General features: G+C 44.4%; 1 protein-coding gene across 19 annotated transcripts in view; it reads left to right on the forward strand.

Annotated features, from left to right (window-relative positions):
• The window catches only part of UNC13A (unc-13 homolog A), a 211,055-nt gene extending 192,666 nt beyond the window's left edge, over nucleotides 1-18,389 (forward strand). For 10 of the 19 annotated variants that reach the window (XM_040322605.1, XM_040322606.1, XM_040322613.1 and 7 more), the window contains 3 exons: nucleotides 2,804-2,896; nucleotides 4,168-4,327; nucleotides 17,117-18,389. In XM_040322605.1, the coding sequence (XP_040178539.1) occupies nucleotides 2,804-2,896; nucleotides 4,168-4,327; nucleotides 17,117-17,402 (539 nt within the window). In that variant the 3' untranslated portion in view covers nucleotides 17,403-18,389. Of the gene's footprint in view, nucleotides 1-1,615; nucleotides 1,673-2,803; nucleotides 2,897-4,167; nucleotides 4,328-17,116 lie in introns of all 19 variants that reach the window. The other 9 variants (XM_040322600.1, XM_040322603.1, XM_040322601.1 and 6 more) reach the window with 1 other exon arrangement.
• Nucleotides 18,390-20,338: the final 1,949 nt, after the last annotated feature.

Below are 20,338 nucleotides of genomic sequence, written 5' to 3' on the forward strand. Positions count from 1 at the left end.
ACCTACTTTGCTAGCTATTTCAAATTGTATTTGTTGGTGATAACCCCAAAAAATGTAGTAATAGCCCAAGCTTTTATTTAGTTTTGGATACAGTAGAAAAGCCCTACTTAGTTTATCTCCTACTCTCTGTGTCCCAGTGTGGACATTTCCCTCCACTTCCTGTCCTGGAGTTGCAACAGGAAATGAGAACAACTCTCTAAAAAATTAATGAATTCCCCTCATAACAAAAATGTCACTTTTGGAAAATTTACTCTCACTCCTTTCTTTGGTGACAGCTTTAACGTTTTGGATTTCCCATCGCTTCCAGAGACAGTGGTCACTGTAAATAAATAGACAGCACTTCAGACAGCTAACTTCTCAAGTTTAATATATTTATTAAGGAAAACCTCATAAAAAACATAAAAGTAAATTATAGTACATGCACATGATCTCTCCTTAGTCCCTCTATCTAGACAAATGCTACAAGCATCATATACATTTTCATTAGAACAGAGAGTAGATCCATGCTAAAAGCACAGAAAGTAACAAACATCAATACACATGGATAGATACCAGAAAAAAACCTTCAGTTTACATGCGGACACTCAAGCGGGATCAAGTGGAGGTGGGAATCAATGTTTTAGAGTAAAAACGACTTTGTCAAGTAAGATCCACCAAAGATGGTGAATCTACCTTACCGGTACACAGACAGCACTATGATAACAGATAATTGGAAAAGAAAGTTCCTGACATTGTTTCTTTTATAGAAATCCCAACTTAATGTTACTATATGGAGGTTTCAAAATCACTTTTAATTAAAAGCGTTGAATCTATTAATACCAAAGAGAAGGGAATCAGCATGCCATGTGATCCCGCCTATTTCACTGCAACCCATTAAAAAGTACAGTGGGTAATTGGTTACCATTGAAATGAAGAAAACTGAATGCTAACACCCTACAATAGCTATAAAAAAAACTTCAAAAATGTCAGAATTTAACATATTTAATAGTTATCAAACAATTGGAGGTAATTAAATGGTGGAATGATTTAGGACTTTCCCAAAGAAAGATATCAATATTTCAAATTGTTCAGAAAGAAGGTAATCATTTTCTTGTATTTTTACTGGCCATAAGAAATGATCACTCCAAATTAAATTAATCAGTTTCACAAAGGGAAGATGAACCAGACCAAAAATATGTTATATAATATCTAAAGTTACCTTCTTAAACTGATTCTTGAAGTTTTGTTGTAATGTGTTTCCTAAAGACAGCAGCAGGAAAAGATAAAAATATGTTACAATTAGCAATTTCAGTCACAATAACGCCTTAAAATTAAAAAATTTAAAGAACCATTTACCTTGATTATCATATGACTACCATTCCCAAAGAATAGTCATTCTATACCCAAGCAAGCTTTAAAATATCACTTGTTGTTACAGACCAGACATATTTCCCAGTACAGTTTAAAACCATCTAGAAAAACATGTCACACATTTTAACCAATATGCGCTTGATTCGTGCCCTATGGTAACATATTTATGCTAACATTAGTAAAATAATCCTCTTTTCATGTCGACCTGCACCTTCTACTTTACATATCTTCCATCTCTTCTTTCTTCCTTTCCTTTATCCCTCAGTCCATGGTGGAAAAGGTATTAGGTTTACTCTTAGTGAAGAGACTTATCCAGAAAAGGGTATGTCATTGACGCAAAGGTTTTGGAAGCATGTCCTATATTGCTAGGAAAATTAATCATTTTCACTTTCAGCTAGAGATATTTTTCTGGCTTATGAGAAGTAGTGGAGGGGTTTGGTTAAGCATGTAGAAACTCCAGTCCCACTTGTCAGCAGTTAATACCATGTCTTCATTTTGCAGTGTTGTTTGTTACATAGAAAACAAAAACGTTTTATGTTTTATTTGTTGTGTCTGTCTGAACTGTAGCTGTGCTTAGTAACCTTTAATTATTCTCATGCATCCCTGAATTGTATAAAGATACTAAATTACTAACTAATTGAATGCAATTATAGACTCTGTGAACTTTTTTAGTGACCTCCTAGGAAAATACTACAACAGTATGTCAAGGAAATATTTTTTTTCTAACCACACTGATGTCAGATCTGCAAAATTGCTGCAATTTGTTTACCTGTATAAGTGGGACTGAAGTATTAACTCCTTTGCTACTGGTGATATAATATAGCACGCTATTGGGACTCTTATCTTAAAAACTGATTGTGAAGCTTGTCTTGAAAGACACTGCAAGATGATTCTTTGCCTGTAGAAAGCATGCAGTAAATTAGTTTGGTTTAGCCCAAATTTACTTTTTATCAGTATTGTTTCTTAAACTATGAAATATATAATGAGAGTGTTTAGACCAAGTTGGAAAAAGTAAATGTTAATAAGATAACAAGAAATCTATAGTGGAACCTACAGGTGTGTAAAAGTAACACATTATGATAGAGTTTGGGGTGGGTGTTTTAACACATGCTTTCAGTTTAAAGCAGAAAGAAAAGACTACGTTGCATGTTGCACCAAGCAAGCATGGATAGACTGCAGTGGACCCATATAATGTCACAAGTGTAAACTGGTAGACTTGAGTTACAAGTCAAATTGTAACCCAGCTCATCAGTAAACAAAACCAAAACTGAATTGACTGCTGGCAGGTGTAAGTATACTAAACTAATATAATTTGTATATTCTAAAGGAGGTTGCCGGGTGCTGTTTAATGCTTATAAACCTCTTAGACCCTGTCAGCAGTTATACTCAGAAAAGCCTGGTGCCTATGGTTCTGTGGTGATATGCTAAGTATTCTTATGTTTGCATTTGCCAGGATCTGGAGTGGATGATTCTGTTGGAGAGGTTTCCATTCATGTAGAACTCTTTACCCATCCTGGAACAGGGGAGCACAAAATCAGTGTCAAAGGTAAGAAAATTAAATACCTATTGCTACTTGTTCAAGAACCCACATGGCACTGAAAGCCAACAGATTTTACAAAGCAGACTAATGAGATAACTAAATATACTTTATTATGAAAGACTTGTCAACGGTGATGATCAGAGGTGTACAGCTTGGAAAAAGGTTCACATAATGAACTTTGAGTTGTCAGTAGTAGTTGCAGTCTCTCAGAACAAGAAATGAAACTTACTATTTATGTATGTAGCACTACCTCTTCAGAAAGTACTGGTACATGATGAGTTCACCTACTGTTCGCAGTGGTGACCCACCCTGTAACTGGACCTGAAAGTACCAAGGGCTTTATAAAGCAGCAAAAATCCCTGGGGAAAATAGTGAAGAAAGTTTGAAAATAATATATGTATGAGTTAAAAACAATAGTATAAGTCAGTGAGGCATTGTATTAAATAGGACAGGCATTCCTTCTCTTTCCCACCTGTGAGAGGCTTTGACTTAAAGCACTTAGTGGGTGGGAAAGACGATTCTTGACAAAATGTTCTGAGAAAGCTGACAGTGAAATGGTGGGGTTGGGTGGAAAAAGCTCTGCCAGAGATAGTAGTGTCCCCACACAGGCACAGTTCAACACACAAGAGGGTGGCCTAAGGCTGCTTTTCACTCTTATGTCTGAATCATTCAGACAGCACTGTCCCTGAGGCACAATGGAGGGGTTAGTGCTTAGCTTCTTACAAGATCAGCATTCTAGACAAGCAGTACACCTCTCTCTCTTTTTTCATGTGGGTCTTTCCTAGCTAAAATACCACACTCACCTGTTTGCATGGCTCTTCTCCACTCCTTCTTTCCTGGGCTTAGGAACAGGACCCTTTTCTGGCCAATTTGAGAAAAATGTGAATGTGAGCGAGTTTAAGTGGCAGTTACCTTGTACAATAAATTTAAATAGAATGCCATGTTCAGTCACAGGCATGTCCCAAAAATATAGGTTACAACAGAACCTGAGCCTTAGTATATTGAAGAGATTTTGGTCAGATGTACCCAAGTCCTGAGCTCAGAACAAGAGCTTCAAACTAAGACTAATTTGGGGCCCTGCAGGTACACTAGGATTGATATAGAAAAACAGGAGCAGAGCTGAGGCAATTTACAATTAGCAGTCAGTCAGATTCTCTGTATGTTTGAAATCTGGTTTGCTGCTATAGGCAGCTGCTTCAGTTTTGCTTGAATTGTATTTGACCAAAACATATGAAATTCATTTTGCAAGATTTTACAATTGTTTTTTTTTTTTTAAGTCGTTGCTGCAAATGATCTGAAATGGCAAACTTCTGGGATTTTCCGCCCTTTCATTGAGGTAAACATGATTGGTCCAAACCTGAGTGACAAAAAGAGAAAATTCACTACAAAATCTAAGAATAATAGTTGGGCCCCAAAATACAACGAGAGCTTCCAATTGTGAGTATGCCTACAAACATCATGATCACATACCAAGCACAAATCCTAACAATAAAAATGTTAATATTACTTAAATGAAACTTGTCAAACCTGAGCCATTTAAACTGAGCAATAGAAATAAATGATAAAAATTGCATACATGGTTAAAAGAGAATTTTTTATTTTATTTTTTGGATAATCATACTTACCTAGGTGGATGCAGCATCAGACCGATGCTGCAATGAGAGAGTGGGTAACCGCTCAAAGAGAACCAGGTAATCTGATTCCTGTGGTCCGAGCCAAGGGTGCAGGCAGTGGAATCAAAATGCAGGTTAGGATGAAGGAAAAAAGCTGGGACAGCCGCACTCCAAAAAAACTCCTCCTTTAATTAAAAATCACAAAATACATGCCACAGCAAAAAACAGCACAACAAAAGAAAAGCTGACGTTTCGCACTATGCCTTAGTGCTTCTTCATAGCCGATGCTGCAGCTGTCCCCTGGTGACTCTGCACTGAGAAATGAGCCACTGAACACCGCCGATAACTCGGTTTTCTCACCTTCCTGAGATGAGAGCTGCTGACTGCCAGTTAGCATCTCTCCTGCTCTGCTCCTCCACGCTTATTGGAGCGCTGAGCTGTGGAGGGGTGGGGAGCAACCGTCTCAGCGTCCCACTGGCTCGCTGAGACGCTGAAAAAATAGTTAGATAGCGCAGGATTATCAGAGCATAGACAACAATGGCCCATAAACTTAAAATGTATAATTATTAATGAGGTAAATATAAAAATTAATTAGTAATATTAGTCCATATAGTCCAAGATAACACTAGCGGCAGCAATCCCAAAGCAGAAGCAGGCTCTGAAAATGTGTACAAAAGAGAAAGAAGGATGCGCCAATCTAAGTGCAGTAGAATGAGAACTTTTAATAAAATTGTGTAAACAAACAGCCAAATGGCTACTCACAAAATGTAGGAAATATCAGGCATATATATAGTTATGGTCCGTTGTCTCTATGGTGTCAGGCAGATCCTGGTCCCCAGCAGAAGTCTTCAGCGAACGTGGGAGCTGATGGTAAAGTGTTCCAATAGGCCGAACAATCATAGGGGATGTGCAAGCCGCCATATGGGACCGCGTGCGTCTCAGGGTGGACCGCAGAGCAGGGTCATCGAAACTGGAAGTGACGTGGAGTACGGGAACGAACTCCAACATTGATTGTGTTGTATATATATTTTCTCTCTGCCTTTGTATTAGTTGACCTATTACAGGCTTCACTAGCCTATATAATATGTCCTCCCTGATTGGACGTCATGGATCTGAGGAAACAGCGGAGGCTGTGAAACGCGTAATCCGATTGGTTCGTTCCCGTACTCCACGTCACTTCCGGTGCGACGACCCTGCTCTGTGGTCCACCCTAAGACGCACGCCGTCCCATACGGCAGCTTGCACATCCCCCTGTGAAAGGGGTCTAATAGATTTTAAGTTGTTCCACTCTTTGTATTCACACTTATATTTCAATTAATTGTAAGCTCTTCCTTCTGTAGCTCTTTTATACTAATACATTACATTCTCTTTGTCTTCTGTATCCTCCCTTATATCTAAAATTATTGCAAGCTCCTTTAATATACCCTAAACAATTGTATGCTTTTTCACCTTCTGTATCCTCTCTTGTACCATGATAGATGGTAAGCTTGTTAACTTTCTGCATCTATCAATTATATTCTAAAAGATTGTAAGCCCGTCCATCTTCTGTTATCTCCCTTATACCCTAAAAGATTGCAAGATTGTCCACCTTGTGGACCACAATAAAGCTTCATAGGGGTGTGAAAAAATATGAAACCCTGTTTTAATTAAAGTGGTTGTATACCTAGTTACACCACTATTACCTACGGATGGACCCCCAGACCACTACACACTGACCGCTACACAATAAACTACCCACAGACCGTTACACAATAAACTACCCACAGACCGCTACACAATACACACACTGACCGCTACACAATACACACACTGACCGCTACACAATACACACACTGACCGCTACACAATACACACACACTGACCGCTACACAATACACACACACTGACCACTAGGGATGAGCTCCGCGTTCGATTCGAACGTATGTTCGAATCGAACATCGGTTGTTCGATCGTTCGTCGAAAATCGAACAAAACGGGTCGTTCGCGCCAAATTCGAATGACACAAAACGTCCCATAATTCACTGGGGCGTTGAGCGCTGATGATTGGCCAAGCATGCTGTATGTCCCGCATGCTTGGCCAATCACAGCGCTCAAAAAACGAAGAGCCATAATTGGCCAAAGCCAGGGTGGCTTTGGCCAATTATGGCTCAGGGGGATTAGTACACGCCCCCCACTATAAAAGGCAGCCTGCACGGCTGCCTAGTATAGTGTGTTGGCGGTTCTAGAGAAGATCAGTCAGTCAGACAGAGAGAGATAGAGAGATAGAGACACAGTGTCTTAACCAGATAGATAGATAGATAGATAGATAGATAGATAGATAGAGTAGTTAAAAGTACAGTTTGTAGAGAATATATTCACATCCTTAGGCGTTGTCAATATATTTATAAACTGTACAGCTCAGCTAGTTTATCTATTAGTATCTGTCAGGCAGGAGATTGTTCTACATGCAGCGCTCTAACGTGTTGTATTGCCTGCATTAGGGATTTACTTTAAATATAATTATTCTGTGTTATTTAACGTGTGCTAGTTAATTGCACACACAGACGCATTACCTGTTACTGCACGTGTGCAATTTATTTGCACAGAAGCGCAGTCGCTGTTAATGCAACTGGGCTATTGAATTGCACAGAAACGCAGTCGCTATTACTGCGTGCGTGCTGTTTAATAGCAACTAAAGGCAGTTGGTGTCACTGCGTGCGTGCTGTTAAATCGCATTTGACCGCAGTCGCTATTACTGCGTGCGTGCTGTTTAATAGCAACTAAAGGCAGTTGGTGTCACTGCGTGCGTGCTGTTAAATCGCATTTGACCGCAGTCGCTATTACTGCGTGCGTGCAGTTTAATAGCAACTAAAGGCAGTTGGTGTCACTGCGTGCGTGCTGTTAAATCGCATTTGACCGCAGTCGCTATTACTGCGTGCGTGCTGTTTAATAGCAACTAAAGGCAGTTGGTGTCACTGCGTGCTGTTAAATCGCATTTGACCGCAGTCGCTATTACTACGTGCATGCTGTTTAATAGCAACTAAAGGCAGTTGGTGTCACTGCGTGCGTGCTGTTAAATCGCATTTGACCGCAGTCGCTATTACTGCGTGCGTGCTGTTTAATAGCAACTAAAGGCAGTTGGTGTCACTGCGTGCGTGCTGTTAAATCGCATTTGACTGCAGTCGCTATTACTGCGTGCGTGCTGCTTAATAGCAACTAAAGGCAGTTGGTGTCACTGCGTGCGTGCTGTTAAATCGCATTTGACCGCAGTCGCTATTACTGCGTGCGTGCTGTTTAATAGCAACTAAAGGCAGTTGGTGTCACTGCGTGCGTGCTGTTAAATCGCATTTGACCGCAGTCGCTATTACTGCGTGCGTGCTGCTTAATAGCAACTAAAGGCAGTTGGTGTCACTGCGTGCGTGCTGTTAAATCGCATTTGACCGCAGTCGCTATTACTGCGTGCGTGCTGTTTAATAGCAACTAAAGGCAGTTGGTGTCACTGCGTGCGTGCTGTTAAATCTCATTTGACCGCAGTCGCTATTACTGCGTGCGTGCTGTTTAATAGCAACTAAAGGCAGTTGGTGTCACTGCGTGCGTGCTGTTAAATCGCATTTGACCGCAGTCGCTATTACTGCGTGCGTGCTGCTTAATAGCAACTAAAGGCAGTTGGTGTGACTGCGACTATTTTGTTACTTTACACTTGAGCCAAGTCGCTCTTACTGTGTGGTTGCTGTTTAATACCATCTGAACGCAGTTGGTGTGACAGCGACTATTTTGTTACTTTACACTTGAGCTAAGTCGCTCTTACTGTGTGGTTGCTGTTTAATACCATCTGAACGCAGTTGGTGTGACTGCGACTATTTTGTTACTTTACACTTGAGCCAAGTCGCTCTTACTGTGTGGTTGCTGTTTAATACCATCTGAACGCAGTTGGTGTGACATCGACTATTTTGTTACTTTACACTTGAGCCACGTCGCTCTTACTGTGTGGTTGCTGTTTAATACCATCTGAAAGCAGTTGGTGTGACAGCGACTATTTTGTTACATAACACTTTAGCCAAGTCGCTCTTACTGTGTGGTTGCTGTTTAATACCATCTGAACGCAGTTGGTGTGACTGCGACTATTTTGTTACTTTACACTTGAGCCAAGTCGCTCTTACTGTGTGGTTGCTGTTTAATACCATCTGAACGCAGTTGGTGTGACAGCGACTATTTCGTTACATAACACCTGAACGCATAACTATGGCTGGAAGGACAAAGAGAGGCAGAGAGTCACGAGGGCAAGCAGGCTCTGCATCTAGAGGTAACGCTGGTGATGGATGTGGTGCATCCTCTTCAGCACGTGGCCGTGGCCGCTCGTCCTTCTTTTCGGGAGCTGGCCGTGTTGAGCCTCAACATGCTGAGAAATTAGTTGAGTGGATGACCAAGCCGTCCTCATCCTCCTCATCCTCTCTCACACAGACTGATTATAGTTTGTCTGGCAAAGCAGCTGCCAAGGCGTCCTCTACCCTCTGCACAATGGGATCACACAATCCTTCCCTAGTCCCACCGTGTCCTCCTGAGGAGTCCCCCGAACTGTTTCAACACAGTGTTGGGTACATGCTAGCTGAAGATGCACAGCGTTTTGAAGACTCCGATGACGGAACACTGATAGAGGAAGGCATTGATGTGAGCCCAGGGAGAGGGGGTGGCCGAGAGGGACAACAATCTGGGAGTGATGTTCCCCCAGCTGGAGCATACTGCCAGGTTGTCGCCAGTGATGATGAGGAGGGAGGGGATGATGAGGTCATTGACTCTACCTGGGTGCCTGGTAGGAGAGAGGAGGAGGAGGAAGAGGACGAGGCACAGGCACATCTTCAAAGAGGCAGGAAGACCTCCAGGGGTCAGCTTAAGGGCAGTACACCAACTGCATTACGTGGCGCTGCTGTGTCTCAACGGTACAGCAAAAGTTCTTTGGTGTGGGCCTTTTTTGAAACCTGTCCATCAGATGCTACCTTTGCTGTTTGCAACATATGTCTCAAGTGTATCTCGCGTGGCCAAAACATCACCCGCTTGGGCACCACATGCTTGTCCAGACATATGTCGACCTGCCATGCAGCTCGTTGGCAGGCATACCAGAAAGACCCACACCAAAGACCAAAGCGGTCCTCCCCTTGCCCTTCTGTGACCTCAAACCCCACTAGACCCCTAGTCCTCTCTGCAGCCTGCACCGAAGGTGTAGAAATAGGTGTGTCACAACGTAGTAGTGGTAGTACATCCGGCCAATCTACTGATATTACCAGACAAATTTCCCTGCCCCAGCTGCTGCAGCGCCGAAAGAAGTACGCTCCCAGCCATCCACATGCCCAGCGGTTGAATGCTAGCTTAGCAAAATTGCTAGCACTTCAACTGCTACCTTTTCAGTTGGTAGATTCTGCCCCCTTCCGTGAGTTTGTGGAATGTGCAGTACCTCAGTGGCAAGTACCCAAACGCCACTTTTTTTCACGGAAGGCGATTCCGGCTCTCTACCGGCATGTGGAAGGCAATGTCCATACCTCGCTGGACAGGGCGGTCAGTGGTATGGTGCATCTTACCGCTGACTCATGGTCCAGCAGGCATGGACAGGGACGTTACCTGTCTTTTACGGCCCATTGGGTGACTCTGCTGGCAGCTGGGAAGGACGCAGGTCAAGGCACAGTAGTTTTGGAGGTTGTTCCACCACCACGCCTCCAAAACACTACAACTGCTTGTGACACACCTCTCTCCTCCACCCCCTCCTCTTCTTCTTCCTCTGTGGCCTCTTCCTGTGGTGATGTTGGCTCAGAACCAGCCGTGCTCCGTAGGCGTACGACGGGCTACGCAGGAATGCAGGCCAAGAGATGCCATGCGGTCCTAGAGCTGGTGTGCTTGGGAGACAGGAGCCACACTGGGGAAGAGGTTCTTTCAGCTCTGCAGGGGCAGGCTCAGAGGTGGTTGACGCCACGCCAGCTGAAGCCTGGAATGGTGGTCAGCGATAATGGCACCAACCTCCTCTCTGCCCTGCGACGTGGAAAACTCACCCATGTGCCCTGTTTTGCGCATGTTCTCAATTTGGTGGTGCAGCGGTTCTTGGGCAGGTACCCTGGCTTACAGGATGTCCTGAGGCAGGCCAGGAAAGTCTGTGTGCATTTCCGGAGGTCATATAATGCCACTGCTCGGCTGACAGACCTCCAGAGGGAATACAACCTGCCCAAGAACCGCCTAATCTGTGACATGCCCACCAGATGGAACTCTACGTTGGCCATGCTGCAGCGGCTGCACACGCAGCAGAGGGCCATCAATGAGTACCTGTGCCAATATGGCAGCAGAACTGGCTCAGGGGAGCTTGGGTTTTTTTCACCACGCCAGTGGGCCTTGATCAGGGATGCATGCACTGTCCTGTCACCATTTGAGGAGGCCACGAGGATGGTGAGCAGTGACAGTGCATGCATCAGTGAGACTGTCCCGCTTATTCACATGTTGGAGCACACCCTACGTGGAATAATGGACAGGGCCCTTGAGGCAGAACAGAGGGAGGAAGAGGAGGACTTCCTTACCTCTCAAGGCCCCCTTTATCCAGACACTGTTCCTGCTTGCCCACCTGGAACACAGGAAGAGGAGGAGGAGGATGAGGAAGAGGAGGAGGAGGAGGATTGTATCAGCAGCATGGAGGTGGAGCCTAGCACTCAGCATCAACAGCAGCAGTCTTCAAGGGATCATTTACAGTCCCAAGGAACACGTGGACTTTTACGTGGCTGGGATGAGGTGGCTGAGGATCCTGTCGTCCTCAGTGACCCAGAGGACTGTGCCCCGAATGCCTCTGCAAACCTACGCTGCATGGCCTCCCTGATTCTGCAAAGCCTGCGTAAGGATCCTCGTGTACGTGCTATCAAGGAGAGGGATCATTACTGGCTGGCAACTCTCCTTGATCCACGTTACAAGAGTAAGGTAACGGATCTTATGTTGCCATCGCAGAGGGAGCAGAAGATGAAACTACTGCGGGAGGCCTTGCAGAAGGGTCTGTGCAATGCGTTCCCAGAACCGGGGGGATTACCAAAACCTGGCCCTGGACAACGTCTTGCTGAGGCTTCGGTGAGTCAGAGAAGGAGCGGTGGAGAAGGTGGCCGTCTGACCGATGCGTTCAGACAATTTTTTAGTCCGCAGCCCCAAGGTCTGACCGGTTCCAGCAACCATCGCCAGCGTCTGGTTTACATGGTCCGGGAATACCTAGCGGCAAGATCCGACTTGGACACCTTCCCCACGAAAAATCCTCTGGCTTACTGGGTCTTGAGGATGGATCACTGGCCAGAGCTTGCACAGTACGCAATTGAGCTACTGGCTTGCCCTGCATCCAGTGTTCTTTCAGAACGTACATTCAGTGCTGCTGGAGGCTTTGTGACCGATCACAGGGTACGCCTCTCCACCGACTCTGTTGATCGACTGACCTTCATCAAAATGAATCAGGCTTGGATCAACACCGGCTACCAAGCACCTGATGCTGATGTTACTGAATAAGAATTTTGTGTTGAAATATCAGATCCCTTTGAGACTGCTGATGCTGAGTGACTGTCCTGTTGTGCTGCTGATGGAATATCCTTCTCCTCCTCACTTTTCATGCTGTTAGCTAGTAAGAAATTTTGTTTTTCTGTGCTCCGCCACCAGTGCCTAAGGCCTAATTTTTCTGCCCCTGTTTAACAGGGGCGCCTAATAACAATTTTTGATGCAATACTTTGCACGTGGCCTAAGGCACAATTTTTGTGCCCCTGTGTAACAGGGGCGCCTAATAACAATTTTTGATGCAATACTTTACACGTGGCTCCTTGTTGCGCTCCAATTACAGATATTGGGAGGGGTTGCAGTGTTATATTGCGCCTACGGACACATTTTTATGCCCCTGTGTAACAGGGGCACCTAATAACAATTTTTGATGCAATACTTTGCACGTGGCTCCTTGTTGCGCTCCAATTACAGATATTGGGAGGGGTTGCAGTGTTATGTTGCGCCTATGGACACATTTTTATGCCCCTGTGTAACAAGGGCGCCTAATAACAATTTTTGATGCAATACTTTGCACGTGGCTCCTTGTTGCGCTCCAATTACAGATATTGGGAGGGGTTGCAGGGTTATGTTGCGCCTACGGACACATTTTTATGCCCCTGTGTAACAGGGGCACCTAATAACAATTTTTGATGCAATACTTTGCACGTGGCTCCTTGTTGCGCTCCAATTACAGATATTGGGAGGGGTTGCAGTGTTATGTTGCGCCTATGGACACATTTTTATGCCCCTGTGTAACAAGGGCGCCTAATAACAATTTTTGATGCAATACTTTGCACGTGGCTCCTTGTTGCGCTCCAATTACAGATATTGGGAGGGGTTGCAGTGTTATGTTGCGCCTACGGACACATTGGGGCACCTAATAACAATTTTTGATGCAATACTTTGCACGTGGCTCCTTGTTGCGCTCCAATTACAGATATTGGGAGGGGTTGCAGTGTTATGTTGCGCCTATGGACACATTTTTATGCCCCTGTGTAACAAGGGCGCCTAATAACAATTTTTGATGCAATACTTTGCACGTGGCTCCTTGTTGCGCTCCAATTACAGATATTGGGAGGGGTTGCAGTGTTATGTTGCGCCTACGGACACATTTTTATGCCCCTGTGTAACAGGGGCACCTAATAACAATTTTTGATGCAATACTTTGCACGTGGCTCCTTGTTGCGCTCCAATTACAGATATTGGGAGGGGTTGCAGTGTTATGTTGCGCCTATGGACACATTTTTATGCCCCTGTGTAACAAGGGCGCCTAATAACAATTTTTGATGCAATACTTTGCACGTGGCTCCTTGTTGCGCTCCAATTACAGATATTGGGAGGGGTTGCAGTGTTATGTTGCGCCTATGGACACATTTTTATGCCCCTGTGTAACAAGGGCGCCTAATAAAAAATTTTGATGCAATACTTTGCACGTGGCTCCTTGTTGCGCTCCAATTACAGATATTGGGAGGGGTTGCAGTGTTATGTTGCGCCTACGGACACATTTTTATGCCCCTGTGTAACAGGGGCGCCTAATAACAATTTTTGATGCAATACTTTGCACGTGGCTCCTTGTTGCGCTCCAATTACAGATATTGGGAGGGGTTGCAGTGTTATGTTGCGCCTACGGACACATTTTTATGCCCCTGTGTAACAGGGGCGCCTAATAACAATTTTTGATGCAATACTTTGCACGTGGCTCCTTGTTGCGCTCCAATTACAGATATTGGGAGGGGTTGCAGTGTTATGTTGCGCATACGGACACATTTTTATGCCCCTGTGTAACAAGGGCGCCTAATAACAATTTTTGATGCAATACTTTGCACGTGGCTCTTTGTTGCGCTACAATTACAGTATGTTTGAGGGGTGCCCTTTTTTCTACAATTTTGCTTTCCCAAAAAGATAATGCCACCCCCCCACCACCCCTAAAATAATCGAGATATTGTTCCCACACAGCACGTGCGCAACCAGTATTAAATTACTTTGTTCTTATAATAATTTAATGTTGTGCAGGGACATTTCTAAACATGTGCCACTACTAGAGACACACAGCAGGTGTGATATTTGAAGGAATTTTTCATTTTTTTTTTTTCACTTTAAACATCATTAAAATCGCTGCTCCGCAAAAACGTCCGTTATTAAAATATTTTTTTCGATTGATACATGTTCCCTGGGGCAAGACCCGGGTTCTGAAAGACGTTTACCAACATTAAATTGAATATTGGTCTTTAAAATGATCGTTTTTGAATTCGAACGTTCGAGTCCCATAGACTTCAATGGGGTTCTAAATGTTCGCGCGAACCCGCGGTCTGTTCGAACGTTCTGATGCGAACCGAACCCGGGTATGTTCGGCTCATCCCTACTGACCACTACACAATACACACACTGACCGCTACACAATACACACACACTGACCGCTACACAATACACACACACTGACCGCTACACAATACACACACACTGACCGCTACACAATACACACACTGACCGCTACACAATACACACACTGACCGCTACACAATACACACACTGACCGCTACACAAACTACCCACAGACCATTACACAATAAACAACCCACAGACCGCTATACAATACACACAGACCACTACACAATAAACTACCCAGACCATTACACAATAAACTACCCACAGACCGCTATACAATACACACTGACCGCTACACAATACACACACACTGACCGCTACACAATACACACACACTGACTGCTACACAATACACACACACTGACCGCTACACAATACACACACACTGACCGCTACACAAACTACCCACAGACCATTACACAATAAACAACCCACAGACCGCTATACAATACACACAGACCACAACACAATAAACTACCCAGACCATTACACAATAAACTACCCACAGACCGCTATACAATACACACTGACCGCTACACAATACACACACACTGACCGCTACACAATACACACACACTGACTGCTACACAATACACACACACTGACCGCTACACAATACACACACACTGACCGCTACACAAACTACCCACAGACCATTACACAATAAACAACCCACAGACCGCTATACAATACACACAGACCACAACACAATAAACTACCCACAGACCATTACACAATAAACTACCCACAGACCGCTACACAATACACACAGACACTACAGCATTGGTGCATTTTACTATAGAGGCATTGGTGGACTACAAGGCCCAGCATTTTACTATAGGGGGCATTGGTGGACTACAAGGCCCAGCATTTTACTATAGGGGCTCTGGTGGACTACAAGGCCCAGTATTTTACTATAGGAGGCATTGGTGGACTACAAGGCCCAGCATTTTACTATAGGGGGCTCTGGTGGACTACAAGGCCCAGTATTTTACTATAGGAGGCATTGGTGGACTACAATGACCAGCATTTTAGTCCCACCAATGCCTCCTACAGTAAAATGCTGGGCCTTGTAGTCCACCAGAGCCCCCTATAGTAAAATGCTGGGCCTTGTAGTCCACCAGAGCCCCTATAGTATAAGGCCCAGCATTTTACTATGGAGGCATCACAAGTTACACACTGACTTTCTGGCTGCTCCCTCCCTCTCCCCAGACCAATATCTACTCCCCGGGGGGGTGACACAGAGGAGGGGGGGTAAACTGACCTGGCAGATGAGCCCTCAGGCGACACACATCGGGAGGCAGGACTCCGGGAGCAAGCAAGCAGGCACGATCATCTAATCCACAGTGCAGCTCCGCCCCCGCCTCCACACATGACCAGCACCAGCTCAGCATGGCCATTCACAGACCCCCATGTCTGCTTCCCAGCATGCCCCGCACATCGCACATGGCCGTTCGGCCAATCACAGAGCACCCACTGGCTCAAAGCACATCGCATATCGTGACAGCGAGAGCGAGTGGAGAAATCCGGCTGCTACTGGCCACAGGACTTAACAGTCACGGCGCCCTGTTGCTCATGGCGCCTTGTGTGGGCGCACGACTCGCACACCGCTAAGGCCGGCCCTGCCTACAGGTAAGCCTATGATAAGGTTTACCTGTAGGTACTGGAAATATCTCCTAAACCTGCACGGTCAACAAACTGATCAACAAACACATGGCCCAGCACATGAGGGTGAACGGCATAATGCCCTTTTAACATCTTTACCCCTGAGAATGAACAACAATTCACACCATTATTGTGTAACTTGTACAATTAACACATGTCCCCAACACAGTGACACCATTGCAACTATGTGAACTAGAACAGGGTTTCATCATTTTTCACAGTCAACATCTGTCTAGATACAATTCATAAAACCACAGTGATTTATTTAAGATAAAGTAACATGTGACTGTGATGCCGCGTACACACGATCGGTTCATCCGATGAGAACGGTCTGATAGACCGTTTTCATTGGACCAAACCGATCGTGTGTGGGCCCCATCAGTTATTTATCCATAGGTTAAAAAAAAGCAATCTTATTTTAAATTTAACCGATTGGTACCTAACCGATAGAAAAAAAAAACGATCGTTAGTACGCACAAAAAATCCACGCATGCTCAGAATCAAGTCGACGCATGCTTGGAAGCATTGAACTTTTTTTCAGCACGTCGTTGTGTCTTACGTCACAGCGTTCTGACACGGTCGTTTTTTTAACCGATGGTGTGTAGGCACGACGGACCATCAGTCAGCTTCATCGGTAACCGATGAAAACGGTCCATCAGACCGTTCTCATCGGATGGACCGATCGTGTGTACGCGGCATAAGTGCTGGGGTATGTTCCTGACACTTTTTAGAACTGAGGAAGCCCCTTGGATGAGTGTTAAAGCATCTGATTTACTGTGACCATAACCAGCTGTCCCTCTGCTACCTCTGTAACACCTGTACCTAAAATACCATCATCTATTTTATTGTCATATCCAGCTACAATAACATTTTAAATATGTTAGCACACAGGTTGGACTTTATGGCCTTTTGTCTTTTTTCTACCTCACCAACTATGTAACTATGTAACTCATTATTATAGAAACAATGTGATGCGCAATTAAATGCTTAGAGTATTTTAGGTTTTTGTTTTATAATTATGTCTAACCCTTTATTTTACCTCTTGTAGTACACTGGGGAATGAAAATGGACCAGAATGCTATGAACTTCAGGTGTGTGTGAAAGATTACTGCTTTGCACGTGAAGACCGAACAGTAGGCACAGCTGTTATGCAGCTGAGAGACCTAGCACAAAGAGGTAGCTGTGCCTGCTGGCTGCCACTTGGACGACGTATTCATATGGACGAGACAGGACTGACTATTTTAAGAATTTTGTCACAGCGCAACAATGATGAGGTGGCCAAAGAATTTGTCAAACTCAAATCTGACACTCGCTCTCCTGAAGAGGGCAGCTAGGGAGGTAGAGTCCATCTTCCATACCTTCAATGACAATAATACCCTTTCTACTGCCTTTCACCCCAGGCCCAGATTGTAGATAGTTTAAATATTTTAAAAAATTCATTTTGAAACACATTTAACCAAGTCACTGCCAACAGTGCTTGCCAAGCTCTGCATAATGCTCATCTGCCTTTCTGGCAGTGACATGGATAAGGTGTACACAAATACACACCACCAAGGGCTGCGTTTATATGTGCCATTGTGTTAATGTTTGACCTGCTGGACTTCATAAGCACAGTGGTTAGGGGGCCTTAACCCATGTCCTGCATCAAACTGCTGGGCAGTTAACTGCACCCTGGCAGTGGGGGGGATTAGCAGTTTAAGAAACCACGTGTCCCTAAAAAAAGAGGGTACAGTAGTCACTATCCCTTCCTTGACTTGTCCGTTTAAGTTGCCTGCACCTCACCTGCTGTGTATATAGGATCTTCCTGTACCAGTGTCTTATTCTGTGCATTGGTGCTGCATGGGTATTAGTTTTCTATGAAACAACCACCCTAAACCTTTATCCCCAAAGCTCTTGGTAAACCCTTTCCACCTCATGCCTGTTTTAAAGCCTTGGACTGCAAAAAAGACACTGCCAACTGCTCAGCACCTCTACCCAATCCTTAAAATGCCCTAATAATCCAGCACTGAAACAGGCTTACAAGTCCCAGATTCTGATCAGGACAAGAAGGGAAAAACACCCTATGCTCCCACCACATACTGCACAAGGGGTTGACACTCCCATATGATTAGAGAAATGTGGCATGCTGTTTGGAAGGAAAATGCTGATGATATCCCATTGCCTCTGACCTGTCCATTGTGTACAGAATATTCCTCCTCCTTTTCCTTCCTCCTGGGTGCATGTGAAAATGTTTTGCACTAACTTGGACATTTTTGGTCTCTGTAAAAATATTTTATTATAACAGCCATTAAATAGAAATAAAGAAAGGAATGTGCATTTGATGTTTTAAGTTTTCATCCAAAGTGTACTCCAGCAGCAAAGAAGAGTGGAGCGGTTGCCAATGACAAGCAGTCTGATTTCTAGTTTTTTTTTCCAGTAACATTTATTTTTTTCATATAATAAAATGAATAATAACAAGAGGTGTGCCAATTCCTTTAAGCTAATTTGAAAAGGTGTGGTTTACTCAAGTGTAAAGACCCATTCACACTAATTCAGGGCTGTCTTAATGAGAGGGCACACCTGGGCACTGCCCAGGTGCCCCAGCTGTATGGGGGGGTCCTGCACGTTCTCCAAAGCAGCTGGTCCTTGAGCCCACGCTGCCCCAATGATGGCACTGAGAGTGATAGATGTAAAGGGGAGGCAGTCTGCCTCCTACCTACTTAATGTCTGTTTACCTGCACTGTCATCATTGTAGGGCCCCCAGAGCATTACTTTGCCCAGGGGCCCAAGGTGCTATTAAGATGGCCCAGCACACTATTATGCTATGTTAGCAAGTTTACATTAACGTGTGGTATGCAGGGGCGGACTGACAACTCATGGGGCCCCGGGCAATAGGGGAGTATGGGGCCCCCAGGCAATAGGAGATTATGGGGCCCCTGGGCAATAGGAGATTATGGGGCCCAGGCAATAGATTATGGGGCCACACAGTATACACACACACATACAGTATACACAGACACACAATATACACACACAGTATACATACACAGACACACAATATACACACACACAGTATACACACACACAGAATACACATACACACACTGAAAAGGTACTGGAGAGGTGGGGCAGCTATAATCTTGGGATTTTTTTTAAAACACAGATTTTTATACATACTGTCCCTGGTTTTACTGAGGTTGGCAACCCTGATGGGGGCAGTGCTCGAGTGCCCGAATGGTCAGTCCGCCCCTGGTGGTATGCCATGCATTAGTGCAAGTTGTAGTAATATGGCCCATTCATTTCACTGAGCTGCCTAACACACCAAAAAAGGAGCATGTAAAAAACACATGTTGGTTTTATGTCGGGGAGAAAATCAATATGCTTAGTGACTGGCAAGATCATTCAATGTTAATGAGCCCTTGTCTGTTATAGATGGTAAGCCCAGATGTAAAGTTTCTCTAAATAACAGGCTGTAGCAATGATGTGGGTGTCATACGTGAGCAGTTTAATGTTGGTGGCATTTAAAATAGTACTGGATGGGCAACAGGATGTGAGTCAGAAACTGGAACCAAATACTATAGTAAGGGATCAGATATCAAGAACAAGGGTCCGACAGCTTTCAGCACTCGGAAAGAGGCCTATGAAGGTTGATTCAATTAATAGGAAACAGGTGCTGCGATTGTCAAAGCAACAGAGGAGGTAGCTAAAGCCGAAGGTTCAGCATCACAAAGACACCCTGGGTTCCAATCCAGGTAGTACCATGAGGTTGGTTTGAAAATAAAGCATTTGAGAACGTTCACAAACAAAAAGGTGTGCAGATTCGCTTCAGTTATTAAATAACGTCAAAAGAAAATTGCTGTTTACTAAATTAATCTACACATGATGGGATTATTGAAGTAAACATTCACACAAGAGAATGCAATTTTTTTAAAATCATTTAGATAATCAGCACTAGCATCTTAATACATTGGGTAAATTAGACTTCGTTCCATTGCACAATGCAATATGATAAAGTCTGGTACACACAATTCTTTTTTTTCGTTCAACCCAGCGTTAGTACAGCGATCTCCCCCGCTGACCTGTTGTGTTCTGACAAGGGGGCGCCCCCCCAGCGAGAACACTCCGATCAGCGCTCTCAACCATTGCTCGCTGGTTTTCCAGCATGCTTGTCCTACAGAAGCCGGCCAAATGAACTTCTTATTGAAATGGCCGATGTCACCCAGCATTCGGCCTGTGTGTATGGGGCTTAACTTTTATTAACGGTCTAATTGAGACCTTCAAGTCTTTGGAT

Source organism: Rana temporaria, chromosome 1 (assembly GCF_905171775.1).
Source record: "Rana temporaria chromosome 1, aRanTem1.1, whole genome shotgun sequence".
NCBI lineage: Eukaryota > Metazoa > Chordata > Amphibia > Anura > Ranidae > Rana > Rana temporaria.